The sequence below is a fragment of the Callithrix jacchus genome, chromosome 4, assembly GCF_049354715.1.
Source record: "Callithrix jacchus isolate 240 chromosome 4, calJac240_pri, whole genome shotgun sequence".
Taxonomy (NCBI): Eukaryota; Metazoa; Chordata; class Mammalia; order Primates; family Cebidae; genus Callithrix; species Callithrix jacchus.
The window spans coordinates 37,362,733-37,388,328 of NC_133505.1; the positions used below are offsets into that span (position 1 = coordinate 37,362,733).

At 44.0% G+C, this 25,596-nt stretch overlaps 1 protein-coding gene, 1 long non-coding RNA gene and 1 pseudogene across 8 annotated transcripts; 2 read left to right on the forward strand and 1 right to left on the reverse strand.

Annotated features, from left to right (window-relative positions):
* Positions 1 to 223: 223 nt before the first annotated feature.
* Positions 224 to 1,359, forward strand: LOC144582400 (uncharacterized; annotated as a pseudogene).
* Positions 814 to 24,622, reverse strand: LOC144582088 (uncharacterized). Of its 7 annotated transcripts, none has more exons than XM_078368649.1 (8): positions 5,747 to 24,622; positions 3,922 to 4,126; positions 3,472 to 3,630; positions 2,624 to 2,673; positions 2,280 to 2,384; positions 1,543 to 1,578; positions 1,242 to 1,415; positions 814 to 953 (listed from the first exon to the last, which is right to left on the reverse strand). In XM_078368649.1, exons 2-7 carry the CDS (start codon positions 4,039 to 4,041, stop codon positions 1,259 to 1,261), a joined length of 627 nt encoding a protein of 208 aa, XP_078224775.1. In that variant the 5' UTR covers positions 4,042 to 4,126; positions 5,747 to 24,622; the 3' UTR covers positions 814 to 953; positions 1,242 to 1,258. The 7 variants fall into 7 exon arrangements, with proteins under 7 accessions (XP_078224775.1, XP_078224773.1, XP_078224774.1 ...); XM_078368647.1 differs by having other exon boundaries at positions 5,205 to 24,622; XM_078368648.1 differs by having other exon boundaries at positions 4,578 to 24,622.
* Positions 1,712 to 3,952, forward strand: LOC144582089 (uncharacterized). The gene is made up of 4 exons (XR_013533944.1): positions 1,712 to 2,456; positions 2,596 to 3,175; positions 3,282 to 3,329; positions 3,514 to 3,952. It is a non-coding gene; the product is annotated as an uncharacterized LOC144582089 (long non-coding RNA).
* Positions 24,623 to 25,596: the final 974 nt, after the last annotated feature.

A 25,596-nucleotide genomic window follows, 5' to 3' on the forward strand; every position in this document is an offset into this window, starting at 1 on the left:
AAGGGAACTGGTCTCTGAGAATCTCTATCTGCTGCCTTCAGACAAAACTTGACCAGGTTTAGAGAGAAAACCCCTGTCTCTACACCTCCATTCCCAGGGCGAGCTCACTCTCTGACATCAAGTTCCCCGTGGTGAATTTCCTTGTATAAGACTTCGAGGGGAGAGGTAAGGAGTGGGAGGCTGGGAGTCCAGTTCAGGAACGGGGATTCCAGGACAAGAAGTGATGGGGAAGGGGCTGGGCGCAGCCCTGGCTTCTCTGCCTCTCCCCGGTTTCCACAGACAGATCCTTGGTCAGGACTCAGGCAGTCAGTATGACAAAGAGGTTCCTGAGGGATCAGGACAAAGTCCCAGGTCCTGGGCATGGGTCTCAGGGTGTCAGGTTCCAAGGGCCCGTCTGCACTGGGGAGCAGCGTCGCGGATTCCCCCACTTTCCTGTGTTTCACCACTTATCCCAACCTCTGTTGGGTCCTTCTTCCAGGATACTCACCAGGCGACCCCAGTTCCCACTTCCATTGGATGTAGAAAAGACAATCAGCGCCTTCGAGGTCCCGGTTCTAAAGTCCCCACGTACCCACCGGAACTCAGATTCTCCCCAGACACCGAGGCTGGGGTCCTGACGCCTCGAACCCTTCTCCGGCTGCTCTTGGGGGACCCTGGCCCTGACCGAGACGGGGGCGGGTAAGTGCGGTGTCAAGAGTGAAACGACTTCTGCGGGGAAGAGCGAGGGGCCCGCCTGCTGGGGCGCAGGACCCCGGGAGCCGCGCCGGGAGGAGGGTCGGGCGGGTCTCAGCCTCTCCTTGTCCGCAGGCTCTCACTCTTTGAGGTAATTCGGCACTGCCTTGTCCCGGACGGGCCACGGGGACCCCCGCTTCATCGTCGTGGGCTACGTGGACGACACGCAGTTCGTGGGGTTCCACAGCGACGCCGCTAGTCCGAGGATGGAGCCGCGGGCGCTGTGGGTGGAGCAGGAGGGGTAGGAGTATTGGGATCGGGAGACGCGGAGAGCCATGGCCAAGGCACAGACTTTCCGAGTGAGCCTGCAGACCCTGCTCAGCTACTACAACCAGAGCGAGGCAGGTGAGTGACCCCGGCCCGGAGCGCAGGTCACGACCCCTCCCATCCCGCCCAGACAACCCGGGCCACCCCCCCACCCCGCCTCCCGAGTGGCCGGGTCGAGATCTGCCCAGAGGCTGCGGGACCCGCCCAGATGCTCCACCGGGGAGAGCCCCAGGCACCTTTACCCGGTTTCATCTTAAGTTTAGGCCAAAATGCCTGCTGGTTGGTCCGGGTGGGGGCGGGGCTCGGTGGGCGGGGCTGACCTCGGGGACCGGGCCAGGGTCTCACAACCTCCCGGGAATGATTGGCTTCGACGTGGGGCCGGACGGGAGCTTCCTCCGCGGGTATCTCCAGTTCGTCTATGACGGCAAGGATTACATCTCCATGAACGAGGACCTGCGCTCCTGGACCGCCGCGGACACGGCGGCTCAGAGCACCCAGGGCAAGTTCGAGGCGGCCAACGTGGCGGAGCAATCGAGAGCCTACCTGAAGGGCGAGTGCGTGGAGTGGCTCCGCAGGCACCTGGAGAACGGGAAGGAGACGCTGCAGCGCGCTGCTACCAGGGGCAGTGGGGAGCCTTCTCCATCTCCTGTCGATCTCCCAGACGGGCCTCCCTCCAGGAGGGGAGGGAAATGGGATCAGCGCTAGAATTCGCCCTCCCTTGAATGGAGAATGGCATCCGTTTTCCTGAGTTTTCTCTGAGGGCCCCCTCTGCTCTCTAGGACAATTAAGGGTTGATGTCTCTGAGGAAATGGAGGGGAGGCAGTCCCTGGAATACTGATCAGGGGTCCCCTTTAACATCTGCAGCAGCTTTGGGCGCCTTGACTTTTTCTCTCAGGCCTTGTTCTCTGCCTCACTCACACTCAATGTGTTGGAAAGTCTGATTCCGGCTTCTCTGAGTCCCTCAGCCTCCATTCAGATCAGGAGCAGAAGTCGCTGTTCCTGCCTCAGAGACTAGAACTTTCCACGGAATAGGAGATTATCCCAGCTGTCCGTGTCCAGGCTGGGATCTGAGTTCTGACACTCCAGGTGTCCTGGCCATTCTCAGGATGGTCACATAGGTGCCACTGGGGTGTCTCATGAGAGATGCAAAGTACCTGAATTTTCTAACTCTTCCTGTCAGACCCCCCAAAGACACACGTGACCCACCACCCCATCTCTGACCATGAAGTCACCCTGAGGTGATGGGCCCTGGGCTTCTACCCTGCGGAGATCACGCTGACCTGGCAGCAGGATGGGGAGGACCACACCAGGGAAACCAAGCTTGTGGAGACCAGGCCATCAGGGAATGGAACCTTCCAAAAAATGGGCAGCTGTGGTGGTGCCTTCTTGAAAAGAGCAGAGATACACATACCATGTGCATCACGAGGGGCTGCTGGAGCCCCTCACCCTGAGATGGGGTGAGGAGGGGGATGGGTAAGGAGGGGCATGGGGGTGTCATGTCTCTTCTCAGGGAAAGCATGAGCCCTTCTGGAGCCTTCAGCAGGGTCAGGGCTGAGGCCTGGGGTCAGGGGCCCTCACCTTCCCCTCCTTTCCCAGAGCCATATTCCCAGCTCACCATCCTCACCGTGGACATCGTTGCTTGCCTGGCCATCCTGGGAGCTGTGGTCGCCGGAGCTGTGATGTGGAGGAGGTTGAGCTCAAGTAGGGAAGGGGTGAGGAGTGAAGTTTGGGTTTTCTTGTACCTTTTGGGGTTTCAAGCCCCAGGTAGAAGTGTTCCCCTGCCTCATTACTGGGAAGGACCATCCACACATGGGCCGACCCAGCCTGGGGCCCTGTGTGCCAGCACTTATTCTTTTGTGAAGCACATGTGACAATGAAGGACAGATGTATCACCTTGATGATTGTGGCATTGGGGTCCTGATTCCAGCATGCACAAGTCAGAGAAGGGTCCCTGCTAAGGACAGACCTTAGGAGGGCAGATGGTCCAGGACCCACACCTGCTTTCCTTGTGTTTTCTGATCTTGCCTTGGGTCCGTAGTCATAGTTCTAGAAACTTCTCTTGGGTCCAAGACTTGCAGTTTCTGCTAAGATCTCATGGCCCTGCCTCCTCCCTGTCCCCTCACAGGAAGTTTTCTTCCCACAGGTGGAAAAAGAAGGAGGTACTTTCAGGCTGCGTGTAAGTGGTGGGGGCAGGAGTGTGGAGGAGCTCACCCACCCCATCATTCCTCCTGTCCCACATCTCCTGCGGGATCTGACCAGGTCCTGCTTTTGTCCTAACCCAGGCAGCGACAGTGTCCAGGGCCCTAATCTATCTCTTGTGGCTTGCAAAGGTGAGACGCTGGGGGTCTGAAGTGGGCAGGGTTAGGAGCAGAGGACATGGTTAGAGGCAGAGGGGACAGGACAGGGTAATGTGGATTCTTTGATTGGGATGTTTTGAGTGGGTGGTGGGCTGTTTAGAGTGTCATCACTTACCATGAGTGACCTGAATTTGTTCATGACTGTTGTTTTCTGTAGCCTGAGGCTGCTGCCTTGTGTGGGACTGAGATGCAGGATTTCTTCACACCTCCCGTTTGTGACTTCAAGAGCCTCTGGCCTGTCTTTCTGCAAAGGCATCTGAATGTGTCTGCATCCCTGTTAGCATAATGTGAGGAGGTGGAGAGACAGCCCACCCTGTGTCCACCGTGAACCCTGTCCCCATGCTGACCTGTGTTCCCTCCCCAGTCATCTTTCCTGTTCCAGAGAGGTGGGGCTGGCTGTCTCCATCTCTGTCTCAACTTCATGGTGCACTGAGCTACAACCTCTTGCTTCCTTACTAAAAATAAGAATCTGAATATAAATGTGCTTCCTCAAATATTTGCCATGAGAGGTTGATGAGTTAATTAAATAAGTCAATTCCTGAAATTTGAGAGAGGAAATAAAGACCTGAGAAACTTCCAGAATCCTCATGTTTGCTGTGCTGAGTCTGTTGCAGGTGGGGATGGAGAAGGTTGTGAGGAGCCGAGTGTGGACGAGCCTGTGCCCAGTTGCTGCTGAGTCCATCATGGGCTTTATGTGGTCAGTCCTCAGCTGGGTCAGCTTCACTGCTCCACTGTCCTTGTCCCTTCAGTGTATACTTGTCCAGCAAAATCTGTGACCAAAGAGAGTTACACATCACCCAGGACAGCCCCTGCACATGGGAGTCTCTGTTTTTCTGAGACAAACTTTGAGACGCATTCAGCTCCTGGCCTCCTTCTAGGGCTCCTCTTCTGCTCTGCTCTCCTGCCCTCTCTCCCTGCCCTGGTTCTAGTGATCTTCGTGCTGGCTCCAATCCCAACTCATGAATCTAAAGCAGAATCTAATTTACATTCATATTTTTTTTGTTAACCTGGTTGTGCTGTGCAGTGTGCAGGGGTGTTGGTGTGGGAAGAGGGTCGGGGAGGGAGGACACACAAACAGCACTGATGAGAAAAGCACAGGCAGCCTGGTTGTCAGTGTGAGGGGACCTTGTGCTGTAGCTGCCACAAAACAGCACTTGGCCTGAGTCTGTCTAAACATCCTGTCTAGAATAGGGAGGTGCTCTACAGTGATCATTCATTCACCTGCATTTGAATGGGTCTGCATCTGGGGAACATCACTGAAGTAAAATCAGAAAAAGCTCTGGCCTTTTGGAGCATATGTTCCAGTGGGAAGAGGCGGATGATAGATACACTATAACCCGAGTAACGAAGGAAAGTGCTAGAAGGTGGTAAGTGCTGTGAGGCAGGTGATCCAGGGTGTGAAGAGTGGGGACAGGGAAGGTGGCTGTTGTGCTGGGTGGTCAGTGTGCACCACATTGCAAAGGTGACCTTTGAGGAAAGAGTTCAGGGACATGTGAGTGTCCATGAGGATGTCTGGGGAAGTTCTTTCCAGGCAGGGGAAGCTACAGGGCAAACTCACTAGGGCAGGAAGGTGTCTGTGTTCCCAGAAGAGCAAGGAGGCCAGGAGGGCTGGACAGAGAGAAGCTAGATGAGGTCAGAGGTACGGCCACAGCAGGTCAGCCTGACCTTTGCTCTGAGTGGGATGGGAGTTAGAGGACAGTTTTGAGCAGAAGGACATGATATGACATCTCTTTTAAAAGGATCTCTGACTACTATGCCGAGGATGGAATTGAGAGGTGAGGGACAAGGGAAGCAGAAGGCAAAACAGTAAGAAGTGAGTGCAGTATTCCAGGCTGGAGATGTCATTACCTTGACTGGGGTGTGAGCAGGGGACATAGTGGGATGTGAGGGCATTCTGGATGCATTTGAAGATGGACTCACAGCATTTGCCAATGGATTGTATCTGTGGTGTGAGAAAGAAGAATCAAGGACACCCACAGTTGTAAATGAGTAAGTAGAAGGGCGGAGCTGCTATCAGCGAAGATGGGGGGACTCTGGCAGGAGCATACTGAGGAGGCGGCCTCCCAGGCACTCAGTGGAGGAGATGTCTACTAGGAATGCAGGTGAGGGAGCTGCGGTGGCAGTTGGACAGACAACTCCAGAGTTTAGGGGAAAGGACTGGGCTGGAGAAGTAGATTTAGGGGGTCATACCACATAAACAATACTTAAAACCTCAAGCATGGATGAGGGCACCAAGGGAGTGATTATGGAAAAGAATGAGCGCAGGGACTGAACCTTGAACCTCAAGTTCTAAGGGGTCTGATCAGCCCACACCCAGAGCAGACTGCACAGTTCTGCCCCCACATCTAGAGGACACTTAGACAAGGACTTCCCCTGTGCACAGGAATCACCTGGACGTGGTGCTGAGATCCAGGAAGTCTGGAGTCAAGCAAGAGACTCTAGATTATGACAAGGCTGGAGCTCCGGCTGCTGGTCTCCAGATGACACTTGGAATAGAAAGAACACCAGGATCCCACATGTCTGTGCATCAGCCTAGCCTGTAGGGCTTGTTATATAAACCATTTCTCGGTCTTGTGCATAACACTGTGAGAGAGGTTCTGGGGAGTGGCCTGAGTATTTTCTAATCCCCCACCAGCAATCCTGTTGCTCAAACAGATTGGGAACCACTGACATCAGTGGTCAGAGGGTGCCCAGGGTGGGTGGGTCAGGTGGGTTCTCAAACCTTGGTTAAAAGCGGTTTTTTTCCCTCAGAAATAAAAGGGAGGATGTATATCATCAATTATGAGGTGTGATATTCCCTGTTGATCTGTTTACCATGGGGTAGAGGCCAGGTAGACAATTCAGGATGTGGCTCTCACACAAAGAACACCTCTGAATGCTGCTCTCTGACACTGCTCCACACAGTGATTTCTCACTCACTTCTTGGAGCAAACTATGGAAACCAAATTTCTGTAATTTACACATAAGGTCATATATCTGTTATTGGGGTTAATTTTATTGTGGGGAAGGTCACAGAACAAGGCTGGAAACTATGCATCCAGGAGCAGAATCCACAGCCCACCCTGGATCAGGTCCCTCCTAGGAACAACTGCCCCTGCTGCTGAGCACAGACGCCACTGCTCACACCTCTGACACCCTGGTGGTGGACACTGGACCCTGAGGCTAGGACAGATGTCACAGCTGCACCTGGAAACTGTACATCACCACTGCCACTCAGCCATTCTCTCTAAAATGCATGCACAGTCCCAGCTTCTCTGTGTCACCTCATTCTGGCTCAGAGTCTGCCAATGATATAGGAATTAAGTTGAAATTATTTAGGCAGATAGAGAGGGTATGGAAGAATCAGTAAGCTTTTCCTTTTAATGAAAAGCAGCCCCAAATCATTTTCTTTTCTAACAAAGAGCAGCCTGTAAAATCAAGCTTCAGACATAGACAAGCCAGCTGGAAGTTCTCACAGGTGAATGCGGCAGCCGTGCCAATAGGAAAAGGACACTTGGGATTAGGCATGTTCACAATGGTGGCTCCATCTTCCCTTCTCTTCACCAGCCACATGTACAGTAAGGAAAAGGCAACATGGCACCCCTCTAGTGGAAAGCCCATTAGCATAATAGGATTAGGGTGGGGGAACAGCTTTTCCCATGCACTATGTAAATGTCACACCTGGTCCAACCAACTTGTGGGCCCTACATAAATCAGACACCATCTCCTCAATCCTGCCTATAAAATCTAGGGCCCTCCCATTCCAGGCCGGAATTCCCTTTCAGGCGTCCCTCTCTCTTACACCAGAGAGCTGTTTCCCTTTGTCTTTCTTTTGCCTATTAAACCTCTGCTTCTAAGCCCACTCCTTGTGTGTCAGTGTCCTTAATGTTCTTGGTGTAAGATGGCAAAATCCCTGTTATTGACCCAAGAAAATGACACAGCTTCAACAGGTGCCCATCTGACTGGTGGAGCCTAAGACTCATGTCCATGATCAATTGCAGGGGTGACTGGAATGTTGCCTCTTCTAGGGAGGGAGGTTGTTTCTGTCTCCTCTCAACACTTTACATGTTGTAAACCAAAACTGAACTTCAAAGCCACCCCTCCCAACCATCTTAATGGACACCCTCCTCAGCCAGGGCACTTAAAAGTTTACCTGGAAGACCAGCTCAGGCCACCATGGGAAGCAGGTGTTGAACATGCCTCATTATGCCCTCTTCCCTTTTGGAATTCAGGAAAAGCTGACCAGCATTTACCATCAGCACAGACCTTAAGTCTGATCAGAAACATTTCCAATCTGTTCTCTCTGAAGCTTGCTGCCTGGAGGCTTCATCTGCATGATAAAATTTTGGACTCCACAACCTCTTATTATAACGCATAAAGACATTACTTTCTATTGATAATAAATGAATCATTTGCCAACCAGAACATTTAAAAATCTAATTATATCCTAGAAGCCCTACTCCCCACTCCCACTTGCTTCAAATTGTTCTGCCTTTCTGAACTTAACGAATATACACCTTAAATGTATTTGATTGATGTCTCATATCTTCCTAAAATGTATAAAACAAACCTGCACCCCAACCACCTGAACACATGTTCAGGGTTGTATCATGGGCTGTGGTCACTCATATTTGGCTCAGAATAAATCTCTTCAAATATTTTACAGAATTTGACTCCTTTCATTGACGATGTGGAATTCTTATGCAATAAGAGGGCTCAAGTGCTGAGTGTGAGGGGTGGGAAAGAATGACAAATTTTAATTATTGGAGCAGTGATGCAAGACAAGAAATTTATCTAGTACCTGGGAGGCACTCGAAGTGTCTGAATGAACCAGTGATAAATAAATAACATCTTTCCACCCATTCCCTTGAAAGTAAGTTATTACCTCAAGTGTTTGTCTATCCCAGTTCATACTCTAGATTATTGGAGTGGCACTGTGTGATGGCGAAATGATTATTCACATATCTTCCCTCAGCATTGTCTCTTACTAGGATTTTAAAACCCAGGTTTGTAAGATCTCAGAGGATCTGGGTGCACACTGATGTCTTATATTGACATTTATATGTCCTTGTGTGTGGAAATATTTCTGGGGAGAGACTCTCTACCATTTGTTAGGTTTTGTTTGTTAGTTTTTGAGATGAAATTTCACTCTTGTTGCCCAGGCTAGCATGCAATGGCAGGATCTCAGCTCACCACAGCCTCTCCCTTCTGGGTTCAAGCAATTCTGCCTCAGCCTCCCAAGTCACTAGGCTTACAGGCAAGCGCCACCATGCCTGGCTAATATTGTAATTTTCGTAGAGACAGGATTTCTCCATTTTGGTCAGATTGGTCTTGAACTCCCACCCTTAGATGATCAGCCCACCTCAGCCTCCCAATGTTTTGGGATTACACATATGAGCCACCATGCCCTGGCACATTTATTTGTTTTTATGTGACCCTTTCAGAGGACTAAAAGAAAATCCTAACTTACAGGTTAGAGGTAGGGCCACTCCATGTCTGGACAATGAACAGCTGGTAGCAACCTGTCTTTTGCAGACTTAGGGACATGAAATATATGCTTACATTTTGTTTATCTTTTCCTTTGGGACTGAAGAAGGTAGAGGTTTACTTGCTTACTCTTACTGTAAGCTTCTCTCTGTGGGATGGTGATGGGGTTTTCCTCCACCCAAGTAACTTTCTGATTCTCCAACAGCAGCTGGAAGTCCTAGAATTTGACTCAATTCCGACCCTAACTACCTGGAGTTCACCTCGGACTCCACAGGTTTAAGGGCCCAGCCCCACAAGACTGTCCTCATTTCAGATGCAAGTCACAAGCATCGGGTCCCAGGTTACCTGCATGTCTGCCTAACATGGCTGCAAAGTCAGGGGTTTCTCACCTCCCAAGCCTTGATAATTCTTAAACTAACTCAAAGAACTGAGGAAGTTGCTATTGTCATGCAAATCATAGAACATTCGAGACAGTTCTCAGTCAGTTTAGAAGTTTATTTTCCCATGCTGAAGATGCACCTTGGAAAGAGACACACAAATCATTGTAACATCTGTGACCCATGCTTTTCCTAAGAGGGTTTTGAGGGCTGCAATATTTAGAGGGGAAAAGCAGGCAGGAGAGTAAAAAGGAAGAGTCAACTATGCTTCATCTCATGTTTAGTAAATCTGCATTTTAAGTAAAATAAAGTAAACATTGGGTAGAGAAATCAAATATGTGTTTGTCTCTGGGTGGGTGGAGGGATGATTCCTAGTCTTGTGTTTGTCCTGAACCTGTGAAGATAAGCTGTTAATTTCCAATGTCAGGGGGAAATTTAACAAAACTCTGTTTCAGAGTAAAGACATTGGGGCCCACAAGGAATTATCTTGTGAGCAATTTGTGAGGGAGGCCACCTGGGGAGATATGTGGTCTTCTATCTTTGCAGTTAGTTGTTTGGGAACAAAAGAAAGGCAGTTTTTCCATCACTCAGTTTCCAAACTTAACCTTTTCCTTTAGTATAGTGAGTTTGGCATTCTGAAATTTTATTTTCCTTTCACACTCTGTATTGCAGTTTATTATTGTTATAGCTTAAATCAGCGGTCCCTACGTTTTTGGCACCAGGGATCGGTTTCATGAAAGATAATTTTTACATGTACCAGCAGAGGCAGCAGGGGGAGGAGGGGAATGGTCTCAGGATGAAACTGTTCCACCTCAGATGATCAGGCATTAGTGTTTCCTAAGGAGCATGCAACCTAGATCCCTTGCATGCACAGTTCACAATAGGGTTCATGCTTCCATGAGAATGAAATTCTGCCACTCATCTGACAGCAGGCGGAGCTCCTGTGGTCATGCTTCTGCTCTCTTGCCCACCAATCACCTCCTGCTGTGCCATCTGGTTCCCACCAGGCTGGGAACCTGTACAGTCCACAGCCCAGGGCTTAGGGACCCCTGGCTTAAATTATGTGACTATAGCAGAACACCTGAGACTGGATAACTTATAACAAACAGAAATTTATTTGATTATGGTTGTTGAGAATGGGAATTCCAGGATCAAGGGATTGTATCTGGTACAAAGCAAAAGGGCAAGAGAGGGTGAGAGGTACAGGGAAAAAGAGGACAAACTCACAGCCTCAGATCCTTTTATGATCAAACTTAATCCATTCATGGGGGCACAGCTCTGATTGTCCAATCACCTCTCAAAGGTCCCACCTCTTAAAGATGTTGCATTGGTGATGAATTATCCAACACATGCATTTTTGGACAAACATTCAAACCATAGCAATTATAAAGGATACAAATAAACAGACAGATGAAGTATGCACAGGGTGAGGTCTGGAAGGGCTCTGAGCACAGGAGCCTCTGTTCCCATGGAGATGGGGTGCACCATCCCCCCAGCACGTGGACACACGGGTGTGCTCACCAATTGGAAAGCTCTCCAAAACCCAATCTCTAGAGGTTTCTATGGAAGTTTCATGTGTAGGCAAGATTAATTAAATCATTAGCCATTGGTGACTGAACTCAACCTCCAGCCCTGCTTTCTTTGCAGAGGTAAGGGATGGGGCTGAAAGTTCCAATCCTCTAATCACAGCTTCATGCTTTGCTGAGGAGACTGCAAATATTTTAGAACCTGCTTGTCAGGAAACAGGGACAAAACCAAATATTTTGATTGGACCATAGATCACACCCTAGTCTTTGACCACATTATCTCTTTTATAATATTTATATATTTATTTTAGAGACAAGGTTTTTCTCTGTTGCCCAGAGTGGAATGCAGTGGCACAATCATAGCTCAGTGTAACCTTGAATTCCTGGGCTCAAGTGATCCTTCTGGCTCAGCCTCCTGAGTAGATAGCATCACAGGTGCACACCACTGTGCCCAACTAATTTTTAATATTTTGTAGTAATGGGGTCTCACTATTTTGCCCAGGCTGGTCTCAAACCCCCAGTCTTAAACAATGCTCCTACCATGGCCTTTCAAAGTGATGAAATTGCAAGCATGAGCCACTGTACCTGGTCAATCACTCATCTCCTATATCAGAGGAATCATAAGAGTAAAAAGAACCTGGCACATTACCAGAATCCTGTTTGGTCATTAACAATTATCCCGGTGTAGTCCCAAAACAGGAGTAGTCTCAGCAACATGTAGATGCACCCTTTCAGGCATCTGGTAAAATTGAGCTAAGAGACAATATCATCTCTTGCTCATGCCTCTTTAGATTAGTTCATTTTACATTGGATTTTCCTCATTACATAACCCATTTATTCATTCGTTTACCCTCAGCTATTTCTCCTTCTCTTCATTTATACCAAACATTTCCAGCTATGGAAGGAACATGAGATTCTCCTGCTCTGCTGGCCTACACTGTGGGGAGCAATACTGTTTTAGTAAGTGTCTCCCATCAGCCCATTCCAGTTAACAGACGTTAGGGTTATGCAGGTAGAGAACTGGTTGGCTATCTGACCCCAGGCAATACAGCTGCATTCAGTATTAACCCCAACTTTTCCAGATGCAGGGAAGGTACAACCTACTTCTCCAGGCCCTCAGGAATTCTTGCATCACAGACATAAAATATATTTACAGTTCCCTGGTTAGGAATAATTCCTGTTTCTGGATGCCATTTGCATCCCTAGTCCTGGGACCATCAGGTATGAGAAAAGCAAGATGAGGTAATGTACAGTCATCATTCCAGTGTCCTCCCACCTTGGGAAGGACTGTAGGTAGATCACACCAGCACCTTCCCCTGCTCCACCAGGGAAAGAGAGATACTCTCATGTCAAGTGTGAGCCCAGTCATGAAGGTGTGTAAGCCCGCCCTTCATGCTTATGTCTCCCCATTCCTGCTTTATACAGTCAATGTTTCAATGGACTATTTTAATTCTCTATGGAACTCTTCCTCTGAGGCAGATATTTCTCTGACCATTGTTCGACATTGTGGGCCAGTGTGTTTCCTGGTGTATTGTGGCTCAGTGGTCCACAGGCTGGCAATATCTCCCATTCAGGTTTTTTTTTTTTTTTTTGTCTCTGCTTATCTCTGTCTCTTTTCTTGTTAAGGAGAGCACTTCTTTTTTTTTTCTTCCTTTGAAACACAGTCTCACTCTGTCTCCCAGGATGGAGTGTAGTGGCACCATCTGAGTTCACTGCAACTCTGCCTCTCAGGTTCAAGGCATTCTCCTGCTTCAGTCTCCCGAGTAGCTAGACTACAGGCAGGCACCACCATGCTGGCTAATTGCTGTATTTTTAGTTGAGACAGGGTTTCACCATGTTGGCCAGGCTGGTTTCAAATTCCTGACATCAAACGATCCACCTGTCTCAGCCTCTGAAAGTTCTGGGATTACAGGCATGAGCCACTGCACCCAGTCTTATTAAATAGAATACATTTTATGAGTATTTTGTGTATGTGAGGTTGGGAATGCAAGAGGAATACGTCTTGATTCAGTCCATCTCTGCATTGCTACAGCCCCAGTGTCTACTTATTTCATGGACCCAGGTGATCTTCACAAACAAACATAAATTTTTTTTCTCAGATGTGGTCTTAATATGTTTCCCAGGCCAGACTCAAATATTTCTCAGGCTAAACTCAAATGCCTCTACTCAAGATAACCTGCCTCAGCCAATTTCATAGCTGGAATTACAGGTGCACCCGGCAAGCACTTACATATAAATGCTTGTTGATTTCAATCACCTTTCAGACCTGGAAAGGAGTTATTCTGATGAGCTCTGAACAGCACCGAGGGGATGATGCTGAACCAGTCATGAGAAATCACCCCATAATCCAATCACTTTCCATCTACAATGCTAGGGTCCCATCTCGACATGAGATTCGTGTAAGAATAACATCCACTCTAGATTAGGCATCAAGGTGGCATTACATTCATGCTCCTCTCAAAGTACCATAATGACTTCCATAGGACTGTGTCCCATATGGGCATTCTTTTCATGGGTCAGTTTTCCATTGCTCTCTTGATTAATCATATGGCTAGGCCATCAGTCACTGCCCATAAGCCAGTAAAAAGTAAAACATAGGAGCTTTTATCCTTCCATCACTGCTGAGAAAACACTATGCAATTCAGCCCACAAGAGTTGTTCTGTTTGTATCTTCTTTGATCAAAGGGGAGGACTTCTGAACAGGATGTTGTCCATTCATCTTGCAAATGCTGTACACAAACCAACCAGCTCTTTATGGGTCAGAAGACTGATACTGCAGTTCAAATCCCAGGACAGAATTCCATCTTGCTTGGGAAAGGTCAGTGTTTTATTCAGTTTACACTTTCAATGAATTGAATGAAGTCCATCCACCTTATAGAGGGCAATCTACTTTGCTCAAAGTACAGCAATTTGTATGTTATTCTTATCCAAAAAAATAGCCTAAAAAATCCTCCAAAATAATGCTTTACCACCTATCTAGGCACCAGGTTCAGATGACAAATAAAATTATTTCTGACATTCTTTAATACAATAATATTCTAAGGAAATTAGGCTGTGACCTAATAATAAGGAATAAACAACTGTTTCTGAAAATTTATAACAGTCATCAACAAACTCTACCTACAGATTGTTTCCCAAGTTTAGTGCATAATTGTGGGTGAATATAACATATATTTGTTCAAAACCAAGCAAAGAGAGAAAATTAAAAATGGGGAAAATGAAAGAAACCGTAAGAATAGTAATAAAGATGACAGCAGTTATTTCATTGGAAACAGTGCAAAGGAGGAGACAGATGAGCAACATCTCTAAAATTCTGAAAGGAAAATGCTGTCAAACTAGATTCTATTTCAAGAAAAAAGACCCTTTAAAACATATATGCAATATGTATAATTTTAATTGGCAAATAATATATTCATGAGGTACTGTGTGATATACTGATATATGTATACCATGTGTAATGATTAAATCAAGCTATTTAACACAACCTAAAAACATCTATCAAAAAATAAAGGAATTTTAGACTTATAGGAGGTGAAAAAATTTATACCCAGCAGACATGAGCTGTAATAAATGTTTCAGTCCTTCAGGCAAAAACAAAATGATACCAACTGCAAATATGAAATGAAGAGCACCAGAAACGGTAAGGACATGAGTAGATACATAAGATTTTTTCCTAATTTAAAAATCTTATTAAGAGACAATTGTAATGCCTTTATCAAAAAATGGTAGAGAACTCCCAAAATGCACTCCCCTACTAAAGCAACTATTAACCTGGAAAAAACTATCAGAATTAAGTTATTCTGTACTCTGGAGTCTATGAAAAAACTTTTTACAACAGCCAAAGTAGTGCTTAATGAAAAAGAAGCTCTAAATTTTGGTAAGAGAGCATGGTGACACTATACCTTAGCCCCCTACTCACTCCCACCCCCAACCCCTCAGCTATGAGGTAGCCACGGGGTCAGTGGCCACATTCCTGGTGTAGTTTCCTGATGCCAGAAGAGGCAAAATGGAGTTTCTTCTCAAAGAATTGTGTTTGTATCCTTTGACAGGTATGACAGCCCCCAAAAAGATCAGCTCAGAGGCTGGTCTTTGCTTCACTCCTCTAGGAACTTTATTAAGATTGGAGTGGTCTCCATACCAATGTTTGTCAAAAGCATTTAAAGGCAAATACTAGTCATAGATGCCTGGGGCAAGGAATAACAGATGGGTAAACAGCAGACAGACTGAAAAGCCTAGAAAGGTAGAGGCTGGAGGTGGAGATTCATAGGGCAATATAACTTTCAAAATATCCTACGTATGCTGAGAAAACCAGAATGCCACATGCATGGCCAGGGCTAAACACATGTTTTAAAAATAACTGAGATGACCTTAGGCTTTTACCTCTGGATGATCTTTAGCCTCTGTATAAGCAGTCAATGAAGTTAAGGTGGATGTCTAAACTGACTGGTTATGTGTTGAAGGAGTGTCTATCTGCAAAGTCTGGGAGAGGGGTGGGGGACATTATTTATTTATTTATTTTTTGGCTGAAGCTGTTTAAGGAAACCTCTGTCAAATCACTAGCTGACCATGAAGCTAATAGAATACAGTTCAGTGACCATACATGACAAAGAACAAGCTTAAAAAATAGTTTAGAAAAGTCACTAAGAAACAACTCCATCCACAAGAAACTCTGGGGAGTGGGAATAATATGATATCCAAAGTTACCAAATTGTTGCATTCAAAGGGTTTTGCTTTCAACAAAAAAATCTTGAAGGTATTTAAACATTTAAGAAAATGGTCCATTCACAGAAAAAAATGCAACAGCAGAAGCTGTCCTTAAGGAAGCCAAGTCATTGGACTTACTAGACAAAGATTAAACCAACAGTCTTAAATATGCTCAAATAAATAAAAATAAAAAGACCATGGTAAAAAGAGAAAAAAAAAGGAATGGCCGGGAGCGGTGGCTCAAGCCTGTAATTCCAGCACTTTGGGAGGCCAAGGCAGGGGTCAAGAGATCGAGACCATCCTGGTCAACATGGTGAAACCCTGTCTCTACTAAAAATCCAAAAAAAAATTAGCTGGGCATGGTGGCGTGTGCCTGTAATCCCAGCTACTCGGGAGGCTGAGGCAGGAGAATTGCCTGAACACAGGAGACGGAGGTTTCAGTGAGCCAAGATCGTGCCATTGCACTCCAGCCTGGGTAACAAGAGCAAAACTCCGTCTCAAAATAAAAAGGAACCAGAAGAAAAATATATCATCAAATAAAGACTGTCATTAAAAATATAATAAGGAACAGCAATTCTAGAGGGAAAAGTATAATTACTGAAATAAAAAATTCATTAGAGGTGTTCAATAGCAGACTTGAACAGGTAGAAGAAAGAATCAGCAAACTTGAAGACAAGTCATCTTAAATTGCAGACTGTGCAGAATACAAAGAAAAAAAAAGGAAGAAGAAAAAATAATAGTGAACAAAGCCTAAGGGACTTTTCAGACACCGTCATGCTGACCAAGATATGCAGAATTTAGCAGGCAGAGGAACCAGCAAATGAAGATAGACAAATTATGATAATGGAATCTAAAGAGCAGGAAGAAAAAATACAAAGGCAAATGATCAGAGGCTATGAAACCTCTGTCCAGCATCAAGTGGACTGACAGATGCATAATGGGAATCCCCAAAGTAGAGGAGAGATGGAAAGAGACAGTAAAAATATGGAATAACATAACAGGTGAAACCTTGCCAAACTTGATAAAATCTGTGAATCTCACATTCACATTCAAGAACTTCAATGAAGTCCAAGCAGAATAAAGGTAAAGAGAGCCAAACCAAGATACATTATAACCAAACTGTTGAAATAGAAGCAGAGAGAACTTGGACAGCAGCAGGTAACAAATAACACATTATGTACAGGGGATCCTCATTGAGATTAACAGCCAATTTCATTCCAGAAAACACCAAGGAATGTCAGAGTGGTATGATATGTTTAAAATGCTGCAAAAATAAAGCTGTCAACCAAAAATTATATATCCAGAAAACTTATTCTTCAAAATGAAAATATACAGTTTGCAAGATGAAAACATTTCTGGTGATTGGTTTGCAAAACCGTGTGAATGTTCTTAGCACTACTGAACAGTACCATTACAAATGGTTAAGGTGGTAAAGTTTGTTATGTGCATTTTATCACATTAACCAGTTAAAATAAATGGAAAAATTGAGATTTTCCACATAATTAACAACTCAGAGATTCCATTGCTACTAGATCTTTCCTGTAAGAAATTCTAATGTAATTCAGATTGAAATGAAAGTGCACTAGACAACAGCCAGAGACACATAAAGACATTATATGCAAAAAGCCTCAGTAAAGGTGTTAAGACAATTCAATGTGGGAAAGCATACACCCTTCATCTAATGGAGCTACGACAATTGGATGTCCACATTCTAGAGAATGAAACTGAGAGCTGGAAGTGGTGACTCCACCTGCAGTCTCAGCATTTTGAGAGGTAGAATTGCTTGGACCCAGTAGTTCAATGTTACAATGAGATCTGACTGCACTACTGCACACTAGCCTGGGTGACACAGACACTGTCACTACCAAAGAAAAAAAAAAGGAAAGAAATTAAAACACTACTTCATGGTATATGCAGAAATTAATGTAAAATGGATTAGAGACCTACAAGTAAGGGCTAAAATAAAAAACTCATAGAAGAAAAGAGAGTGGACTCTTTGTTAATATATTTTTTTCTGTTTGTCTATCCCTGAACATGTACTTCACTCTTTTAATCAATGTGGCTTTCAAGATTTGATTAAACTATTCAAATCTGATAGTTTAAATCCTCCAATTATGTTCACTTCCAATATTGTTCTGGCTATTTTAGGCTCCTCACATTTTTGTATACATTTTAGGAGCATGTTGATTCCCACAAAAAAAAAAAAAAAAACACCTGTTGAGATTCTTATTACAATTGCATTGGTTTCAGAGATCATTTTGTGGATAAATGGTATCTTAGCAATATTGTCTTCCTCACATATTTGAAACAATACTTAATTTGTCTCAGCAATGTTTTGTAACATTGCTTGTTACAAATGAGCAATGTGATGAGTAATGTGATGAGATTTTATATGACCTTTATATTTATTTCTAAGAACTTCTGTTTTTTAGTGGTATTATACATAGTACTGTTGAAAGAATGTCAGTTCTTCTCACTGTTAATTACTCATATACAGAAATGTTACTTTTGGTTTTATATTGGCCTTGCCAAATTCACTTATTTTTCATAGTCTGTTCATAAAATGTCCTAGATTTTTTTTATATACAATAATGTTTTCCTTGAAGAAGACAGTTATATTTCTTATCTAATGTAATTTTTTTTTTTTTTTTTGCTCTTGGACACACAGTACGATGTTAAATAAAAGTCGTGATACTGGACATCCTTCTCTTGTCTGCAATTCAGAGGAGTGGGAATTATGATAACTACAATTCAATATGAGATTTGGGTGGGGAAACAGCCAAACCATATCACACAGTCTGCCTTTCATTTCTGTGGGTTCCACATTTGTGAATTCAACTACCTGAGGATTGAAAATGTTATATTGCTGCTGATGTATACCATGCAGTTAGGACTATCTACAATGGTTACGACCTCATCTGTACATGATGTACAGACATTTTTCTTTTCGTTATTTCCTGAGCAATACAGTATAACAACTATTTACAAATCATTTACATTGCATTAGAAATTATAAGTAATCTAGAGATGATTTAAAGTATATGGAAGGATGTGCATAGATAATAGGCAAATACTAGGTTACTTTATATATCAGACCTGAGCATCCATGGATTTTGATTCATCCACAGAGGTCCTAGAACCCATCTCAAAAAGTACCAAGGGAAGATTGTATAAGACTGACATGCCTATTTTAAGTTTTTGAAAGAATTGACAGGCAAAGAAATCTGGTCAAGGAGTTTTTCTGGTGGGAAGGAATTTATTTAGAATTCAACTTCTTAATGGATGTAGGACTATTTATATTTTGTATTTAGTTTTCTGTTGGCTTTGTTCAACCATCTTTTTCAAGAACTCATGTCATTATACCTAAATTGTAAAAGGTGTTGCCATGAAGCTGTCTAACATTCTCTTCTTTTTGTTTTAATAAAATCTACAGTTTTATAATGTCCCTTCTCATAGTGCTCATTTGTGTTTTTCTCTGTTCTTATAATTAATCTTTCTAGGGATTTTGAAATTCCTCTTTTTTCCTTAACATACTGATCATAAATATTTTGAAGAATGTCCTTGCTTGCTGGCTTCAACATCCAGATCATCTCTGAGTCTGCTTCTGTTTATGTTTTCATCTCTAGTTGTTGCATTCACTCTGCTGCTCGGCATGGCACATATTCTAGATGTATTTTAGAGGAGCTTCATTTGTTATCTTCCTCCAAAGACTGCTAATAGTGTGACAGTTAGGTAATTATTGAAGAATCACCTGTAGTAAAAATCAGACCCACTTTGATTCTGCTTAATCTTGATTTTAGCCTTTTCTAGGGTGGGTCTATTTTAGTGTGGTCCTTACTCCAAGGTAAGGGTCCTCACTTATAGGTCTTCCCCATCCTGATGTCTCAACACAGGTTTTGCAGTGCTAAACTTTCAACATATCCTCACACTATGGAGCTTCTGACATTTCTACTTAGCATGCGATCTCCAGGCAGCTGTGCTCTGGCGGGCTTCTTAGAGTGTCACCTGCAGCATATGCAGCTTAGGACTGCAGATTTTGGGTATTTCTTCTCTGAAACTCCCTCCCTCAGCACTCTACCCCTAAATTGCAGCCAGTATTCCAAGACTGAACTCTGATCTCTGTTTCCTTTGCCAGTGAGATTGTTTTTCTCTGCTTGGGTTCCATTTCCCTTCATTGTATTTTGGCAAATGCTTTTAGAAAGAAAGATGATGAGGATGTGAATCTCCCTTTTAGGAACTTCCATTCTCTGAAGGGTGATAGTCCTGTGCTGGCTGCTGTTTTGTGGATGCACAACTGCATTGTATGTTTTATCTGACTTTTGTACTTGTTTACAGTGGGAGGATGAGTTTAAAATGAGCTAGTCTGTGACAGTTTGAACCAGAAGACCTCTAAATCTCCAATAGTCATTTGCATTTCAAATTCTGCATAGAATAATTTAACACCTCACAGGAAAAGTTAATATATTTTATCTTGGTGCCTAGTTGAAACCTCAATTTCAGTTTTAACAACCTTACACACACCAAACACACACATGCACACACCCACCACTGTGTTATACAGTCATGCCCTGTATAATGATGTTTAAGCCAATAATGGATTGCATATATGACTGTCATCCCATGAGAGTTTAATGGACTGAAAAATTCCTATCACCTAGTGACACTGCGGCCATCATAACTTCATAGTACAATGCATTAATCATGTGTTTGTGATGATGGTGCTGTACTGCCAATCCTATAGAAGTCTAGCACATACGGTTATTTACAGTACATAATACTTGATAATGATAATAGATGGCTATGCTATGTTTATGCACTTACTATAGTTTTCATTGTTATTTTGGAGTGTGGTCCTTCTATATATCAGAAAAGTTAACTTAAAATGGCCTCAGCCAGATACTTTAGGAGGTATTCCAGAAGCAGGCATTGTTATCATAGGAGATGGCAGCTCCATGCATGATATTACCCCAGAAAATCTTCCAGTGGGACAAGATATGAAGGCTGAAGATGGTTGACGTTGATCTTGACCTCCTGTCAGCCTAGGCTAATGTATGTCTTTATTTTTACCGAAAAAGATTAAAAGATAAAAAAATAGAAATGAGTTTCTAGAATGAGAATATAAAGAAATATATTTTTGTTGAGCTGTATAATATGTTGATGTTTTCAGCTAAGTGCTATTACAAAAGAGTAGAAAAGTTAAAAAGTTTATAAAGTTTAGTTGCCCAGGCTGGAGCGCAGTGACTATTCACAGCTGTGATCATAGTGCACTACATCCTTGAACTTCTGGGCTCTAACGATGTTCCTGCCTCAGCCTCCTGAGTAGCATGTGCATGCCACCATGTCTGGCCCCATTTCATTGTTATTTTGCTTCAAATGTTTTATTTTAAATGTTAAAATATATGTTTCTATATTAAAAAAGTGAAACCCTATTTGATCACAGAAGACTGTAAAATGCATAGACAGATAGAAACACCACCTAGGCCTTTCTTTAAAAATATTGTTGAACCTTTATAGACTGTAGTGCAAATGGTGGTCGCTGGAGCTGTCTTGTGCAGTGGTGCTGATTTTCATTTTGTTATTTTCTCTATATATATTTTTATATATGCTGTCAGTTTACAAAGTTTCATTCATATGTTATGGGTTATCTTGGAAGTTGTTTTTTGAATGTATTATTACACAAGTAGTTTTCCATCTTATAAACTCTGCATTAAGTTTATACACTTTTACAAGCCACATCCCATTTCAGATAGGAAGATGTAACCCAGCCTCTTTTGTATGCATCTGCTTTCATTTTGTCTTGTTGTAAATAATGTTTTTACAAGCCTCTTTATACAGAGATATTCTTCTATGTTTGGAATTTTAAAAAATTCATAGACTACTCAAATGATATTATGTCAGAGACTTTTAAAAATTTCTAAGTCTTTCCATACATACCGTCACATTGCTTCTCTAAATAGTTGCAATGATGTATTCCACTTCACCTTTCAAGACATGCTAGAACTCAAGGCTATTTACTGATCTGGATCACAGAGGGGTGTTGGGGTTAAATGTTGAGTGAAATCACAGGGTCTTGAGGACAAATCCCTTAGAAAAGACCATTACCTTTTCATTAGTCAAAGCTGGATTAACTTCCCCAAATGTAGTTGAATGTAATTGGCAAATAATTCTCAGCGGAATTTAGGAGTTCGGTATCTTTAGCTTCATCAGGAAATTCTGAGAGGTTTCCCTTCTGATTTTCCGCATCCCATTTATTCTCAATCAACACACTTAAATGACAGATATTCTTTGAGTTTGGGATTTGTTATGTGTTGTAATTTACCCACCCACAGGATGAGACTCTGGGGTTTACTTTTCAGAAATTTCAGCCCTGCAGCTACAGGAGATTAAGACTTCATTAAAAAGAAACAAAAACTTTTAGGAGATTTATGTGGCTCATGAGCAGAAAGTTTGCAGCCCTGAGTTCATCTTTTTTTTCCCCAGTTTGTTCAGCATTATTGGTAACAATCAGCCAATCACCTTATACTTGCGAGTTTAACAAAGTCTTCTAAGGTCTCAAATACATGGTCACCCAGATCTTACAAGTATTTGATTAGATCCTTCTAGTGGTGATATTCTGAGTATCAGCACTCTCTGTACTACTGGAAAAAGAGTCATTTGTGCCTTTATATCTAAACAGATTATAGAACCAATTCAAGAAACTCCCCCCCTCCAAAATTCAGTAAATTATTCTTAAAATTCTGTTCCAGTGTCCCTGTGCCCCCGAAAGCTGGGCTGGGCATGGTCTGAGGCCTGGTGGACCAAGAACAGCTGGCTCAACTGGGGTGCACTATGTATGCACTGGTGGGTCCGCAGCCCACAATGCTGCTGGGTTTATGAGCACCAAGCCCATTCCGGAGTCGCTCCAGCCTGCATTATGTTGAATAAAAGTGATAAAATCTGGCATCTTGTCTTGTTCCAGTTCTGAGAGAAAAGACTTTTAAATATTCCCTGTTCAGTGTGATGTTAGCCGTGTGTTTATCATATGTAGCCTTTATTGTTTTAGTTATGTTTCTTCTATACCTAGTTTGTGGAGGGATTTTTATCATAGAGATGAGATGTTCAATTTCAACAAATGCCTTTTCAGCACCTATTGAAATGATTGCGTGGTTTTTGTTTCTGGTTCTGTTAATGTGATGAATCGTGTTTATTGATTTGCAAATATTAAAGCATCCTTGCATCCCTGGGATGAATTCCAGTTGATCAGCTACTCATGGGGTGTATTATGTTCCAAGGGCTGTCTTTCATTCCTTTGCTGAGAACTCCATCCTGCACAGACAAAGCAACATATTCACTGGTAAGCAGAATCCTTTTTAGAAATGCGAAGATAACTTCCTTTTCATTAAAAAGGTGAGTGATCTTTTTAACGTGTTGTTGAGTTTGGTTTGCTGGTATTTTGTTGTGAATTTTTGGAATTTATGTTGATCTCGGATATTGGCCTGGAGTTTTCTTTCATTGCGTTCTTGTATGCTTTTGGTATCAGAGTAATCCTGGCCTCATAAAATGAGTTTGAAATATTCCCTCCTCTTCAATTTTTTCCTCAATAGTTTCAGTAGAATTAGCATTAATTCTTTAAATGTTTGGTAGAATTCAATGAAGCTATCAGGCTCCAGCCTTGTCTTTGAAGACAGATATTTATTTTGGCTTTGATCTCATTACTCGTTATTGGTTTGTTTATGTTTTCTCTTTCTTCATGGTTCAATCTTGTAGGTGGTGTGTGTCAAGAACGTATCCATTTCTTCGAGGGTTTTCAATTTGATGGCATATTATGATTCATCATAGGCTCAATGCAAGCTTGCCCAACCCACAGGACAAAGCTTTGAATGCGGCCCACATTTGTAAACCTTTTTCAAACAATATGTTTCTTTTTTTTCTTTCTTTTTTTTTTTTTTTTTTTAGCTCATCATCTATCCTTAGTGTTAGTGTTATTTTATATGTGGCCCAAGACAATTCTTCTTCCAAAGTGGCCCAGGAAAGCCACAAGATTGGACACCCCTGCTCTTTTTGTATTTTTGTGGTTTCAGTTGTTATGTCTTCTTTTTCATTTCTGATTTTATTGATTTAGGTTTTCTTTTTTCTTAGTCTAGCTAAATGTTTGTCCATTTGGTTTATCTTTTCAAAAAACCCAACATTATGTTTCCTTAATCTTCTGCATTTTTACTCGCAATTTTATTTACTTCTATTCTGATGTTTCTTTCCTTCCATCAAACCTGGGGTTGCTTTGTTCTTATTTTTGTAGTTCCTTGTGGTGCAAAGACAAATTGTTTATTTGAAGTCGTTCTACTTTTTTGATGTAGGTGTTTATTTCTATAAACTTTCCTCTTAGTGCTGCCTTGTATTTCCATTTTCCATGTTGTATTTCCATTTTCATTTCTTTTAATAAGTTTATTTTTTTCTTAATTTCTTCCTTCACTTACTAGTCATTCGAGAGCATTTTACTTAATTATTTATTTATTTATTTATTTATTTATTTTTGAGACAGAGTCTGGCTCTGTAGCCCAGCCTGGAGTACAGTGGAGGGCTCACTGCTCACCGCAATCCCCGCCTCTCAGGTTCAATCCCCGCCATTCTGCCTCAGCTACCCGAGTAGCTGGGATTACAGGAGCTCGGCACCACGCCCGGCTAATTTTTGTATTTTTAGTAGAGGCAGGGTTTCACCATGTTGGTCAGTCTGGTCTCGAACACCTGACCTTGTGATCCACCCACCTCGGCCTTCCAAAGTGCTTATATTACAAGTGTGAGTCACCGCCGCTGGCCAAACATGTTTGTTTAATTTCCATGTGTTTGTGTACTACATGAGGTTTCTAGATGTGGACACAGGGAGGCCTGGGCCCAAGCGGCTGCTGGCCAGAGGCCTGGTGTCTTCCCCTCTTTCTGCACGGCCTCCTCCTCCCAGGGAAGCTCCGCGCCTGTCCTCAAAGCAGAGAATGGTTTCCAAATGGACCCCCACAGCGCCCGATTGGGCCATCGCACCCCGAGCTGGAGGATGGGGGCTCGTGGGGTGGCCAGGCACCAACGGCCGCACCCGCGCGGACCCGGTCTCTCCTCCAGGCTTGGCTGGACCTCGAGGGCTGTGAGCAGCTCGGCTCTGAGGGAGGCCCCAGCCGGCGCTGCCCAACTCCAACGGCCTTCCTGGCCCACGCGGGAGCTGAGTTTCAAGGCTTCCCGGAGAGGCCGGCCGGGATTCCGAGCGGAGGGTTGCTCAGGCCGCGAGCGCCGGAGAGAAGCAGCTCCGGTTCCCTGAGCCCGGGGCAACCGTTGGGCGGAAGCGAGCTCGGATCTCGCAGCCTCTAAAGCCTCAAGGGCTCCTCCTGGACTGCAAGCCTTGGACCTCTAGTGGCAGCTCTGCACTATTTAAACTGAGGTTTCTCTGCCATTGCTGCGGTTTATGGTTACAGCTTAGTGTACAGAGACGCTTCTTCCTCTTCTGGAAGAGTCAGTGGTTAGAGTTGAATTCCGTGGTTAGAGCCCACTTTGTGGTTAGAAGACGACTCTGGTGTCCAATCCCAAACCCCTTCCGAGATCGCAGCCCTGTTCCCCGTCAGTCCCAGCTCATCAGCAAAGGTCTCGTCCGGTCTCCAGAGGAGACTGCACGAAGTTGTCAAAGCGCCTGGGTCAAAAGTGTTGCCATGTCTGATGGAGTGGTGTACACGATGAACCTGAGCCTGGTACCAGCATCTGGGGGTGTGGAGTTGGGAGGGAAACCCGGGATCCCACAGTGTGAGGAAGGAGGCCCATGGTTAAACCAGACTGGGCAGAGCCCTCTGTATTTGGGGATCTCCAGCTGGGATGGAAACCCTGAGCTGGGGGCTATGGGTGCAAACTCCTTTCCGCATGAGGTCTTGTCAGGTTACGCTTTGGTTTCTCATCTGCAGGCACAGGTGACTGACCGCCCTTCAGCATGGGCCCATCTGTCCATCTCTTCTCCTGACCCCAGTTCATTACAGGAGAGGGAACTGGGTGCTGGAGGGTGGGGAATCCCAGAAGTCAGAGGGCTCACATCTGGATAAAAGGTTTTGAAAACACAGGTCCCAGGTCTGACTGACTGTTGACTCTACCACACCGGATCCGCTTTTATTATGAAGTTTCCCTTCTTCTCCCTTTACTTTCAGTGATAAAGTATAACACATT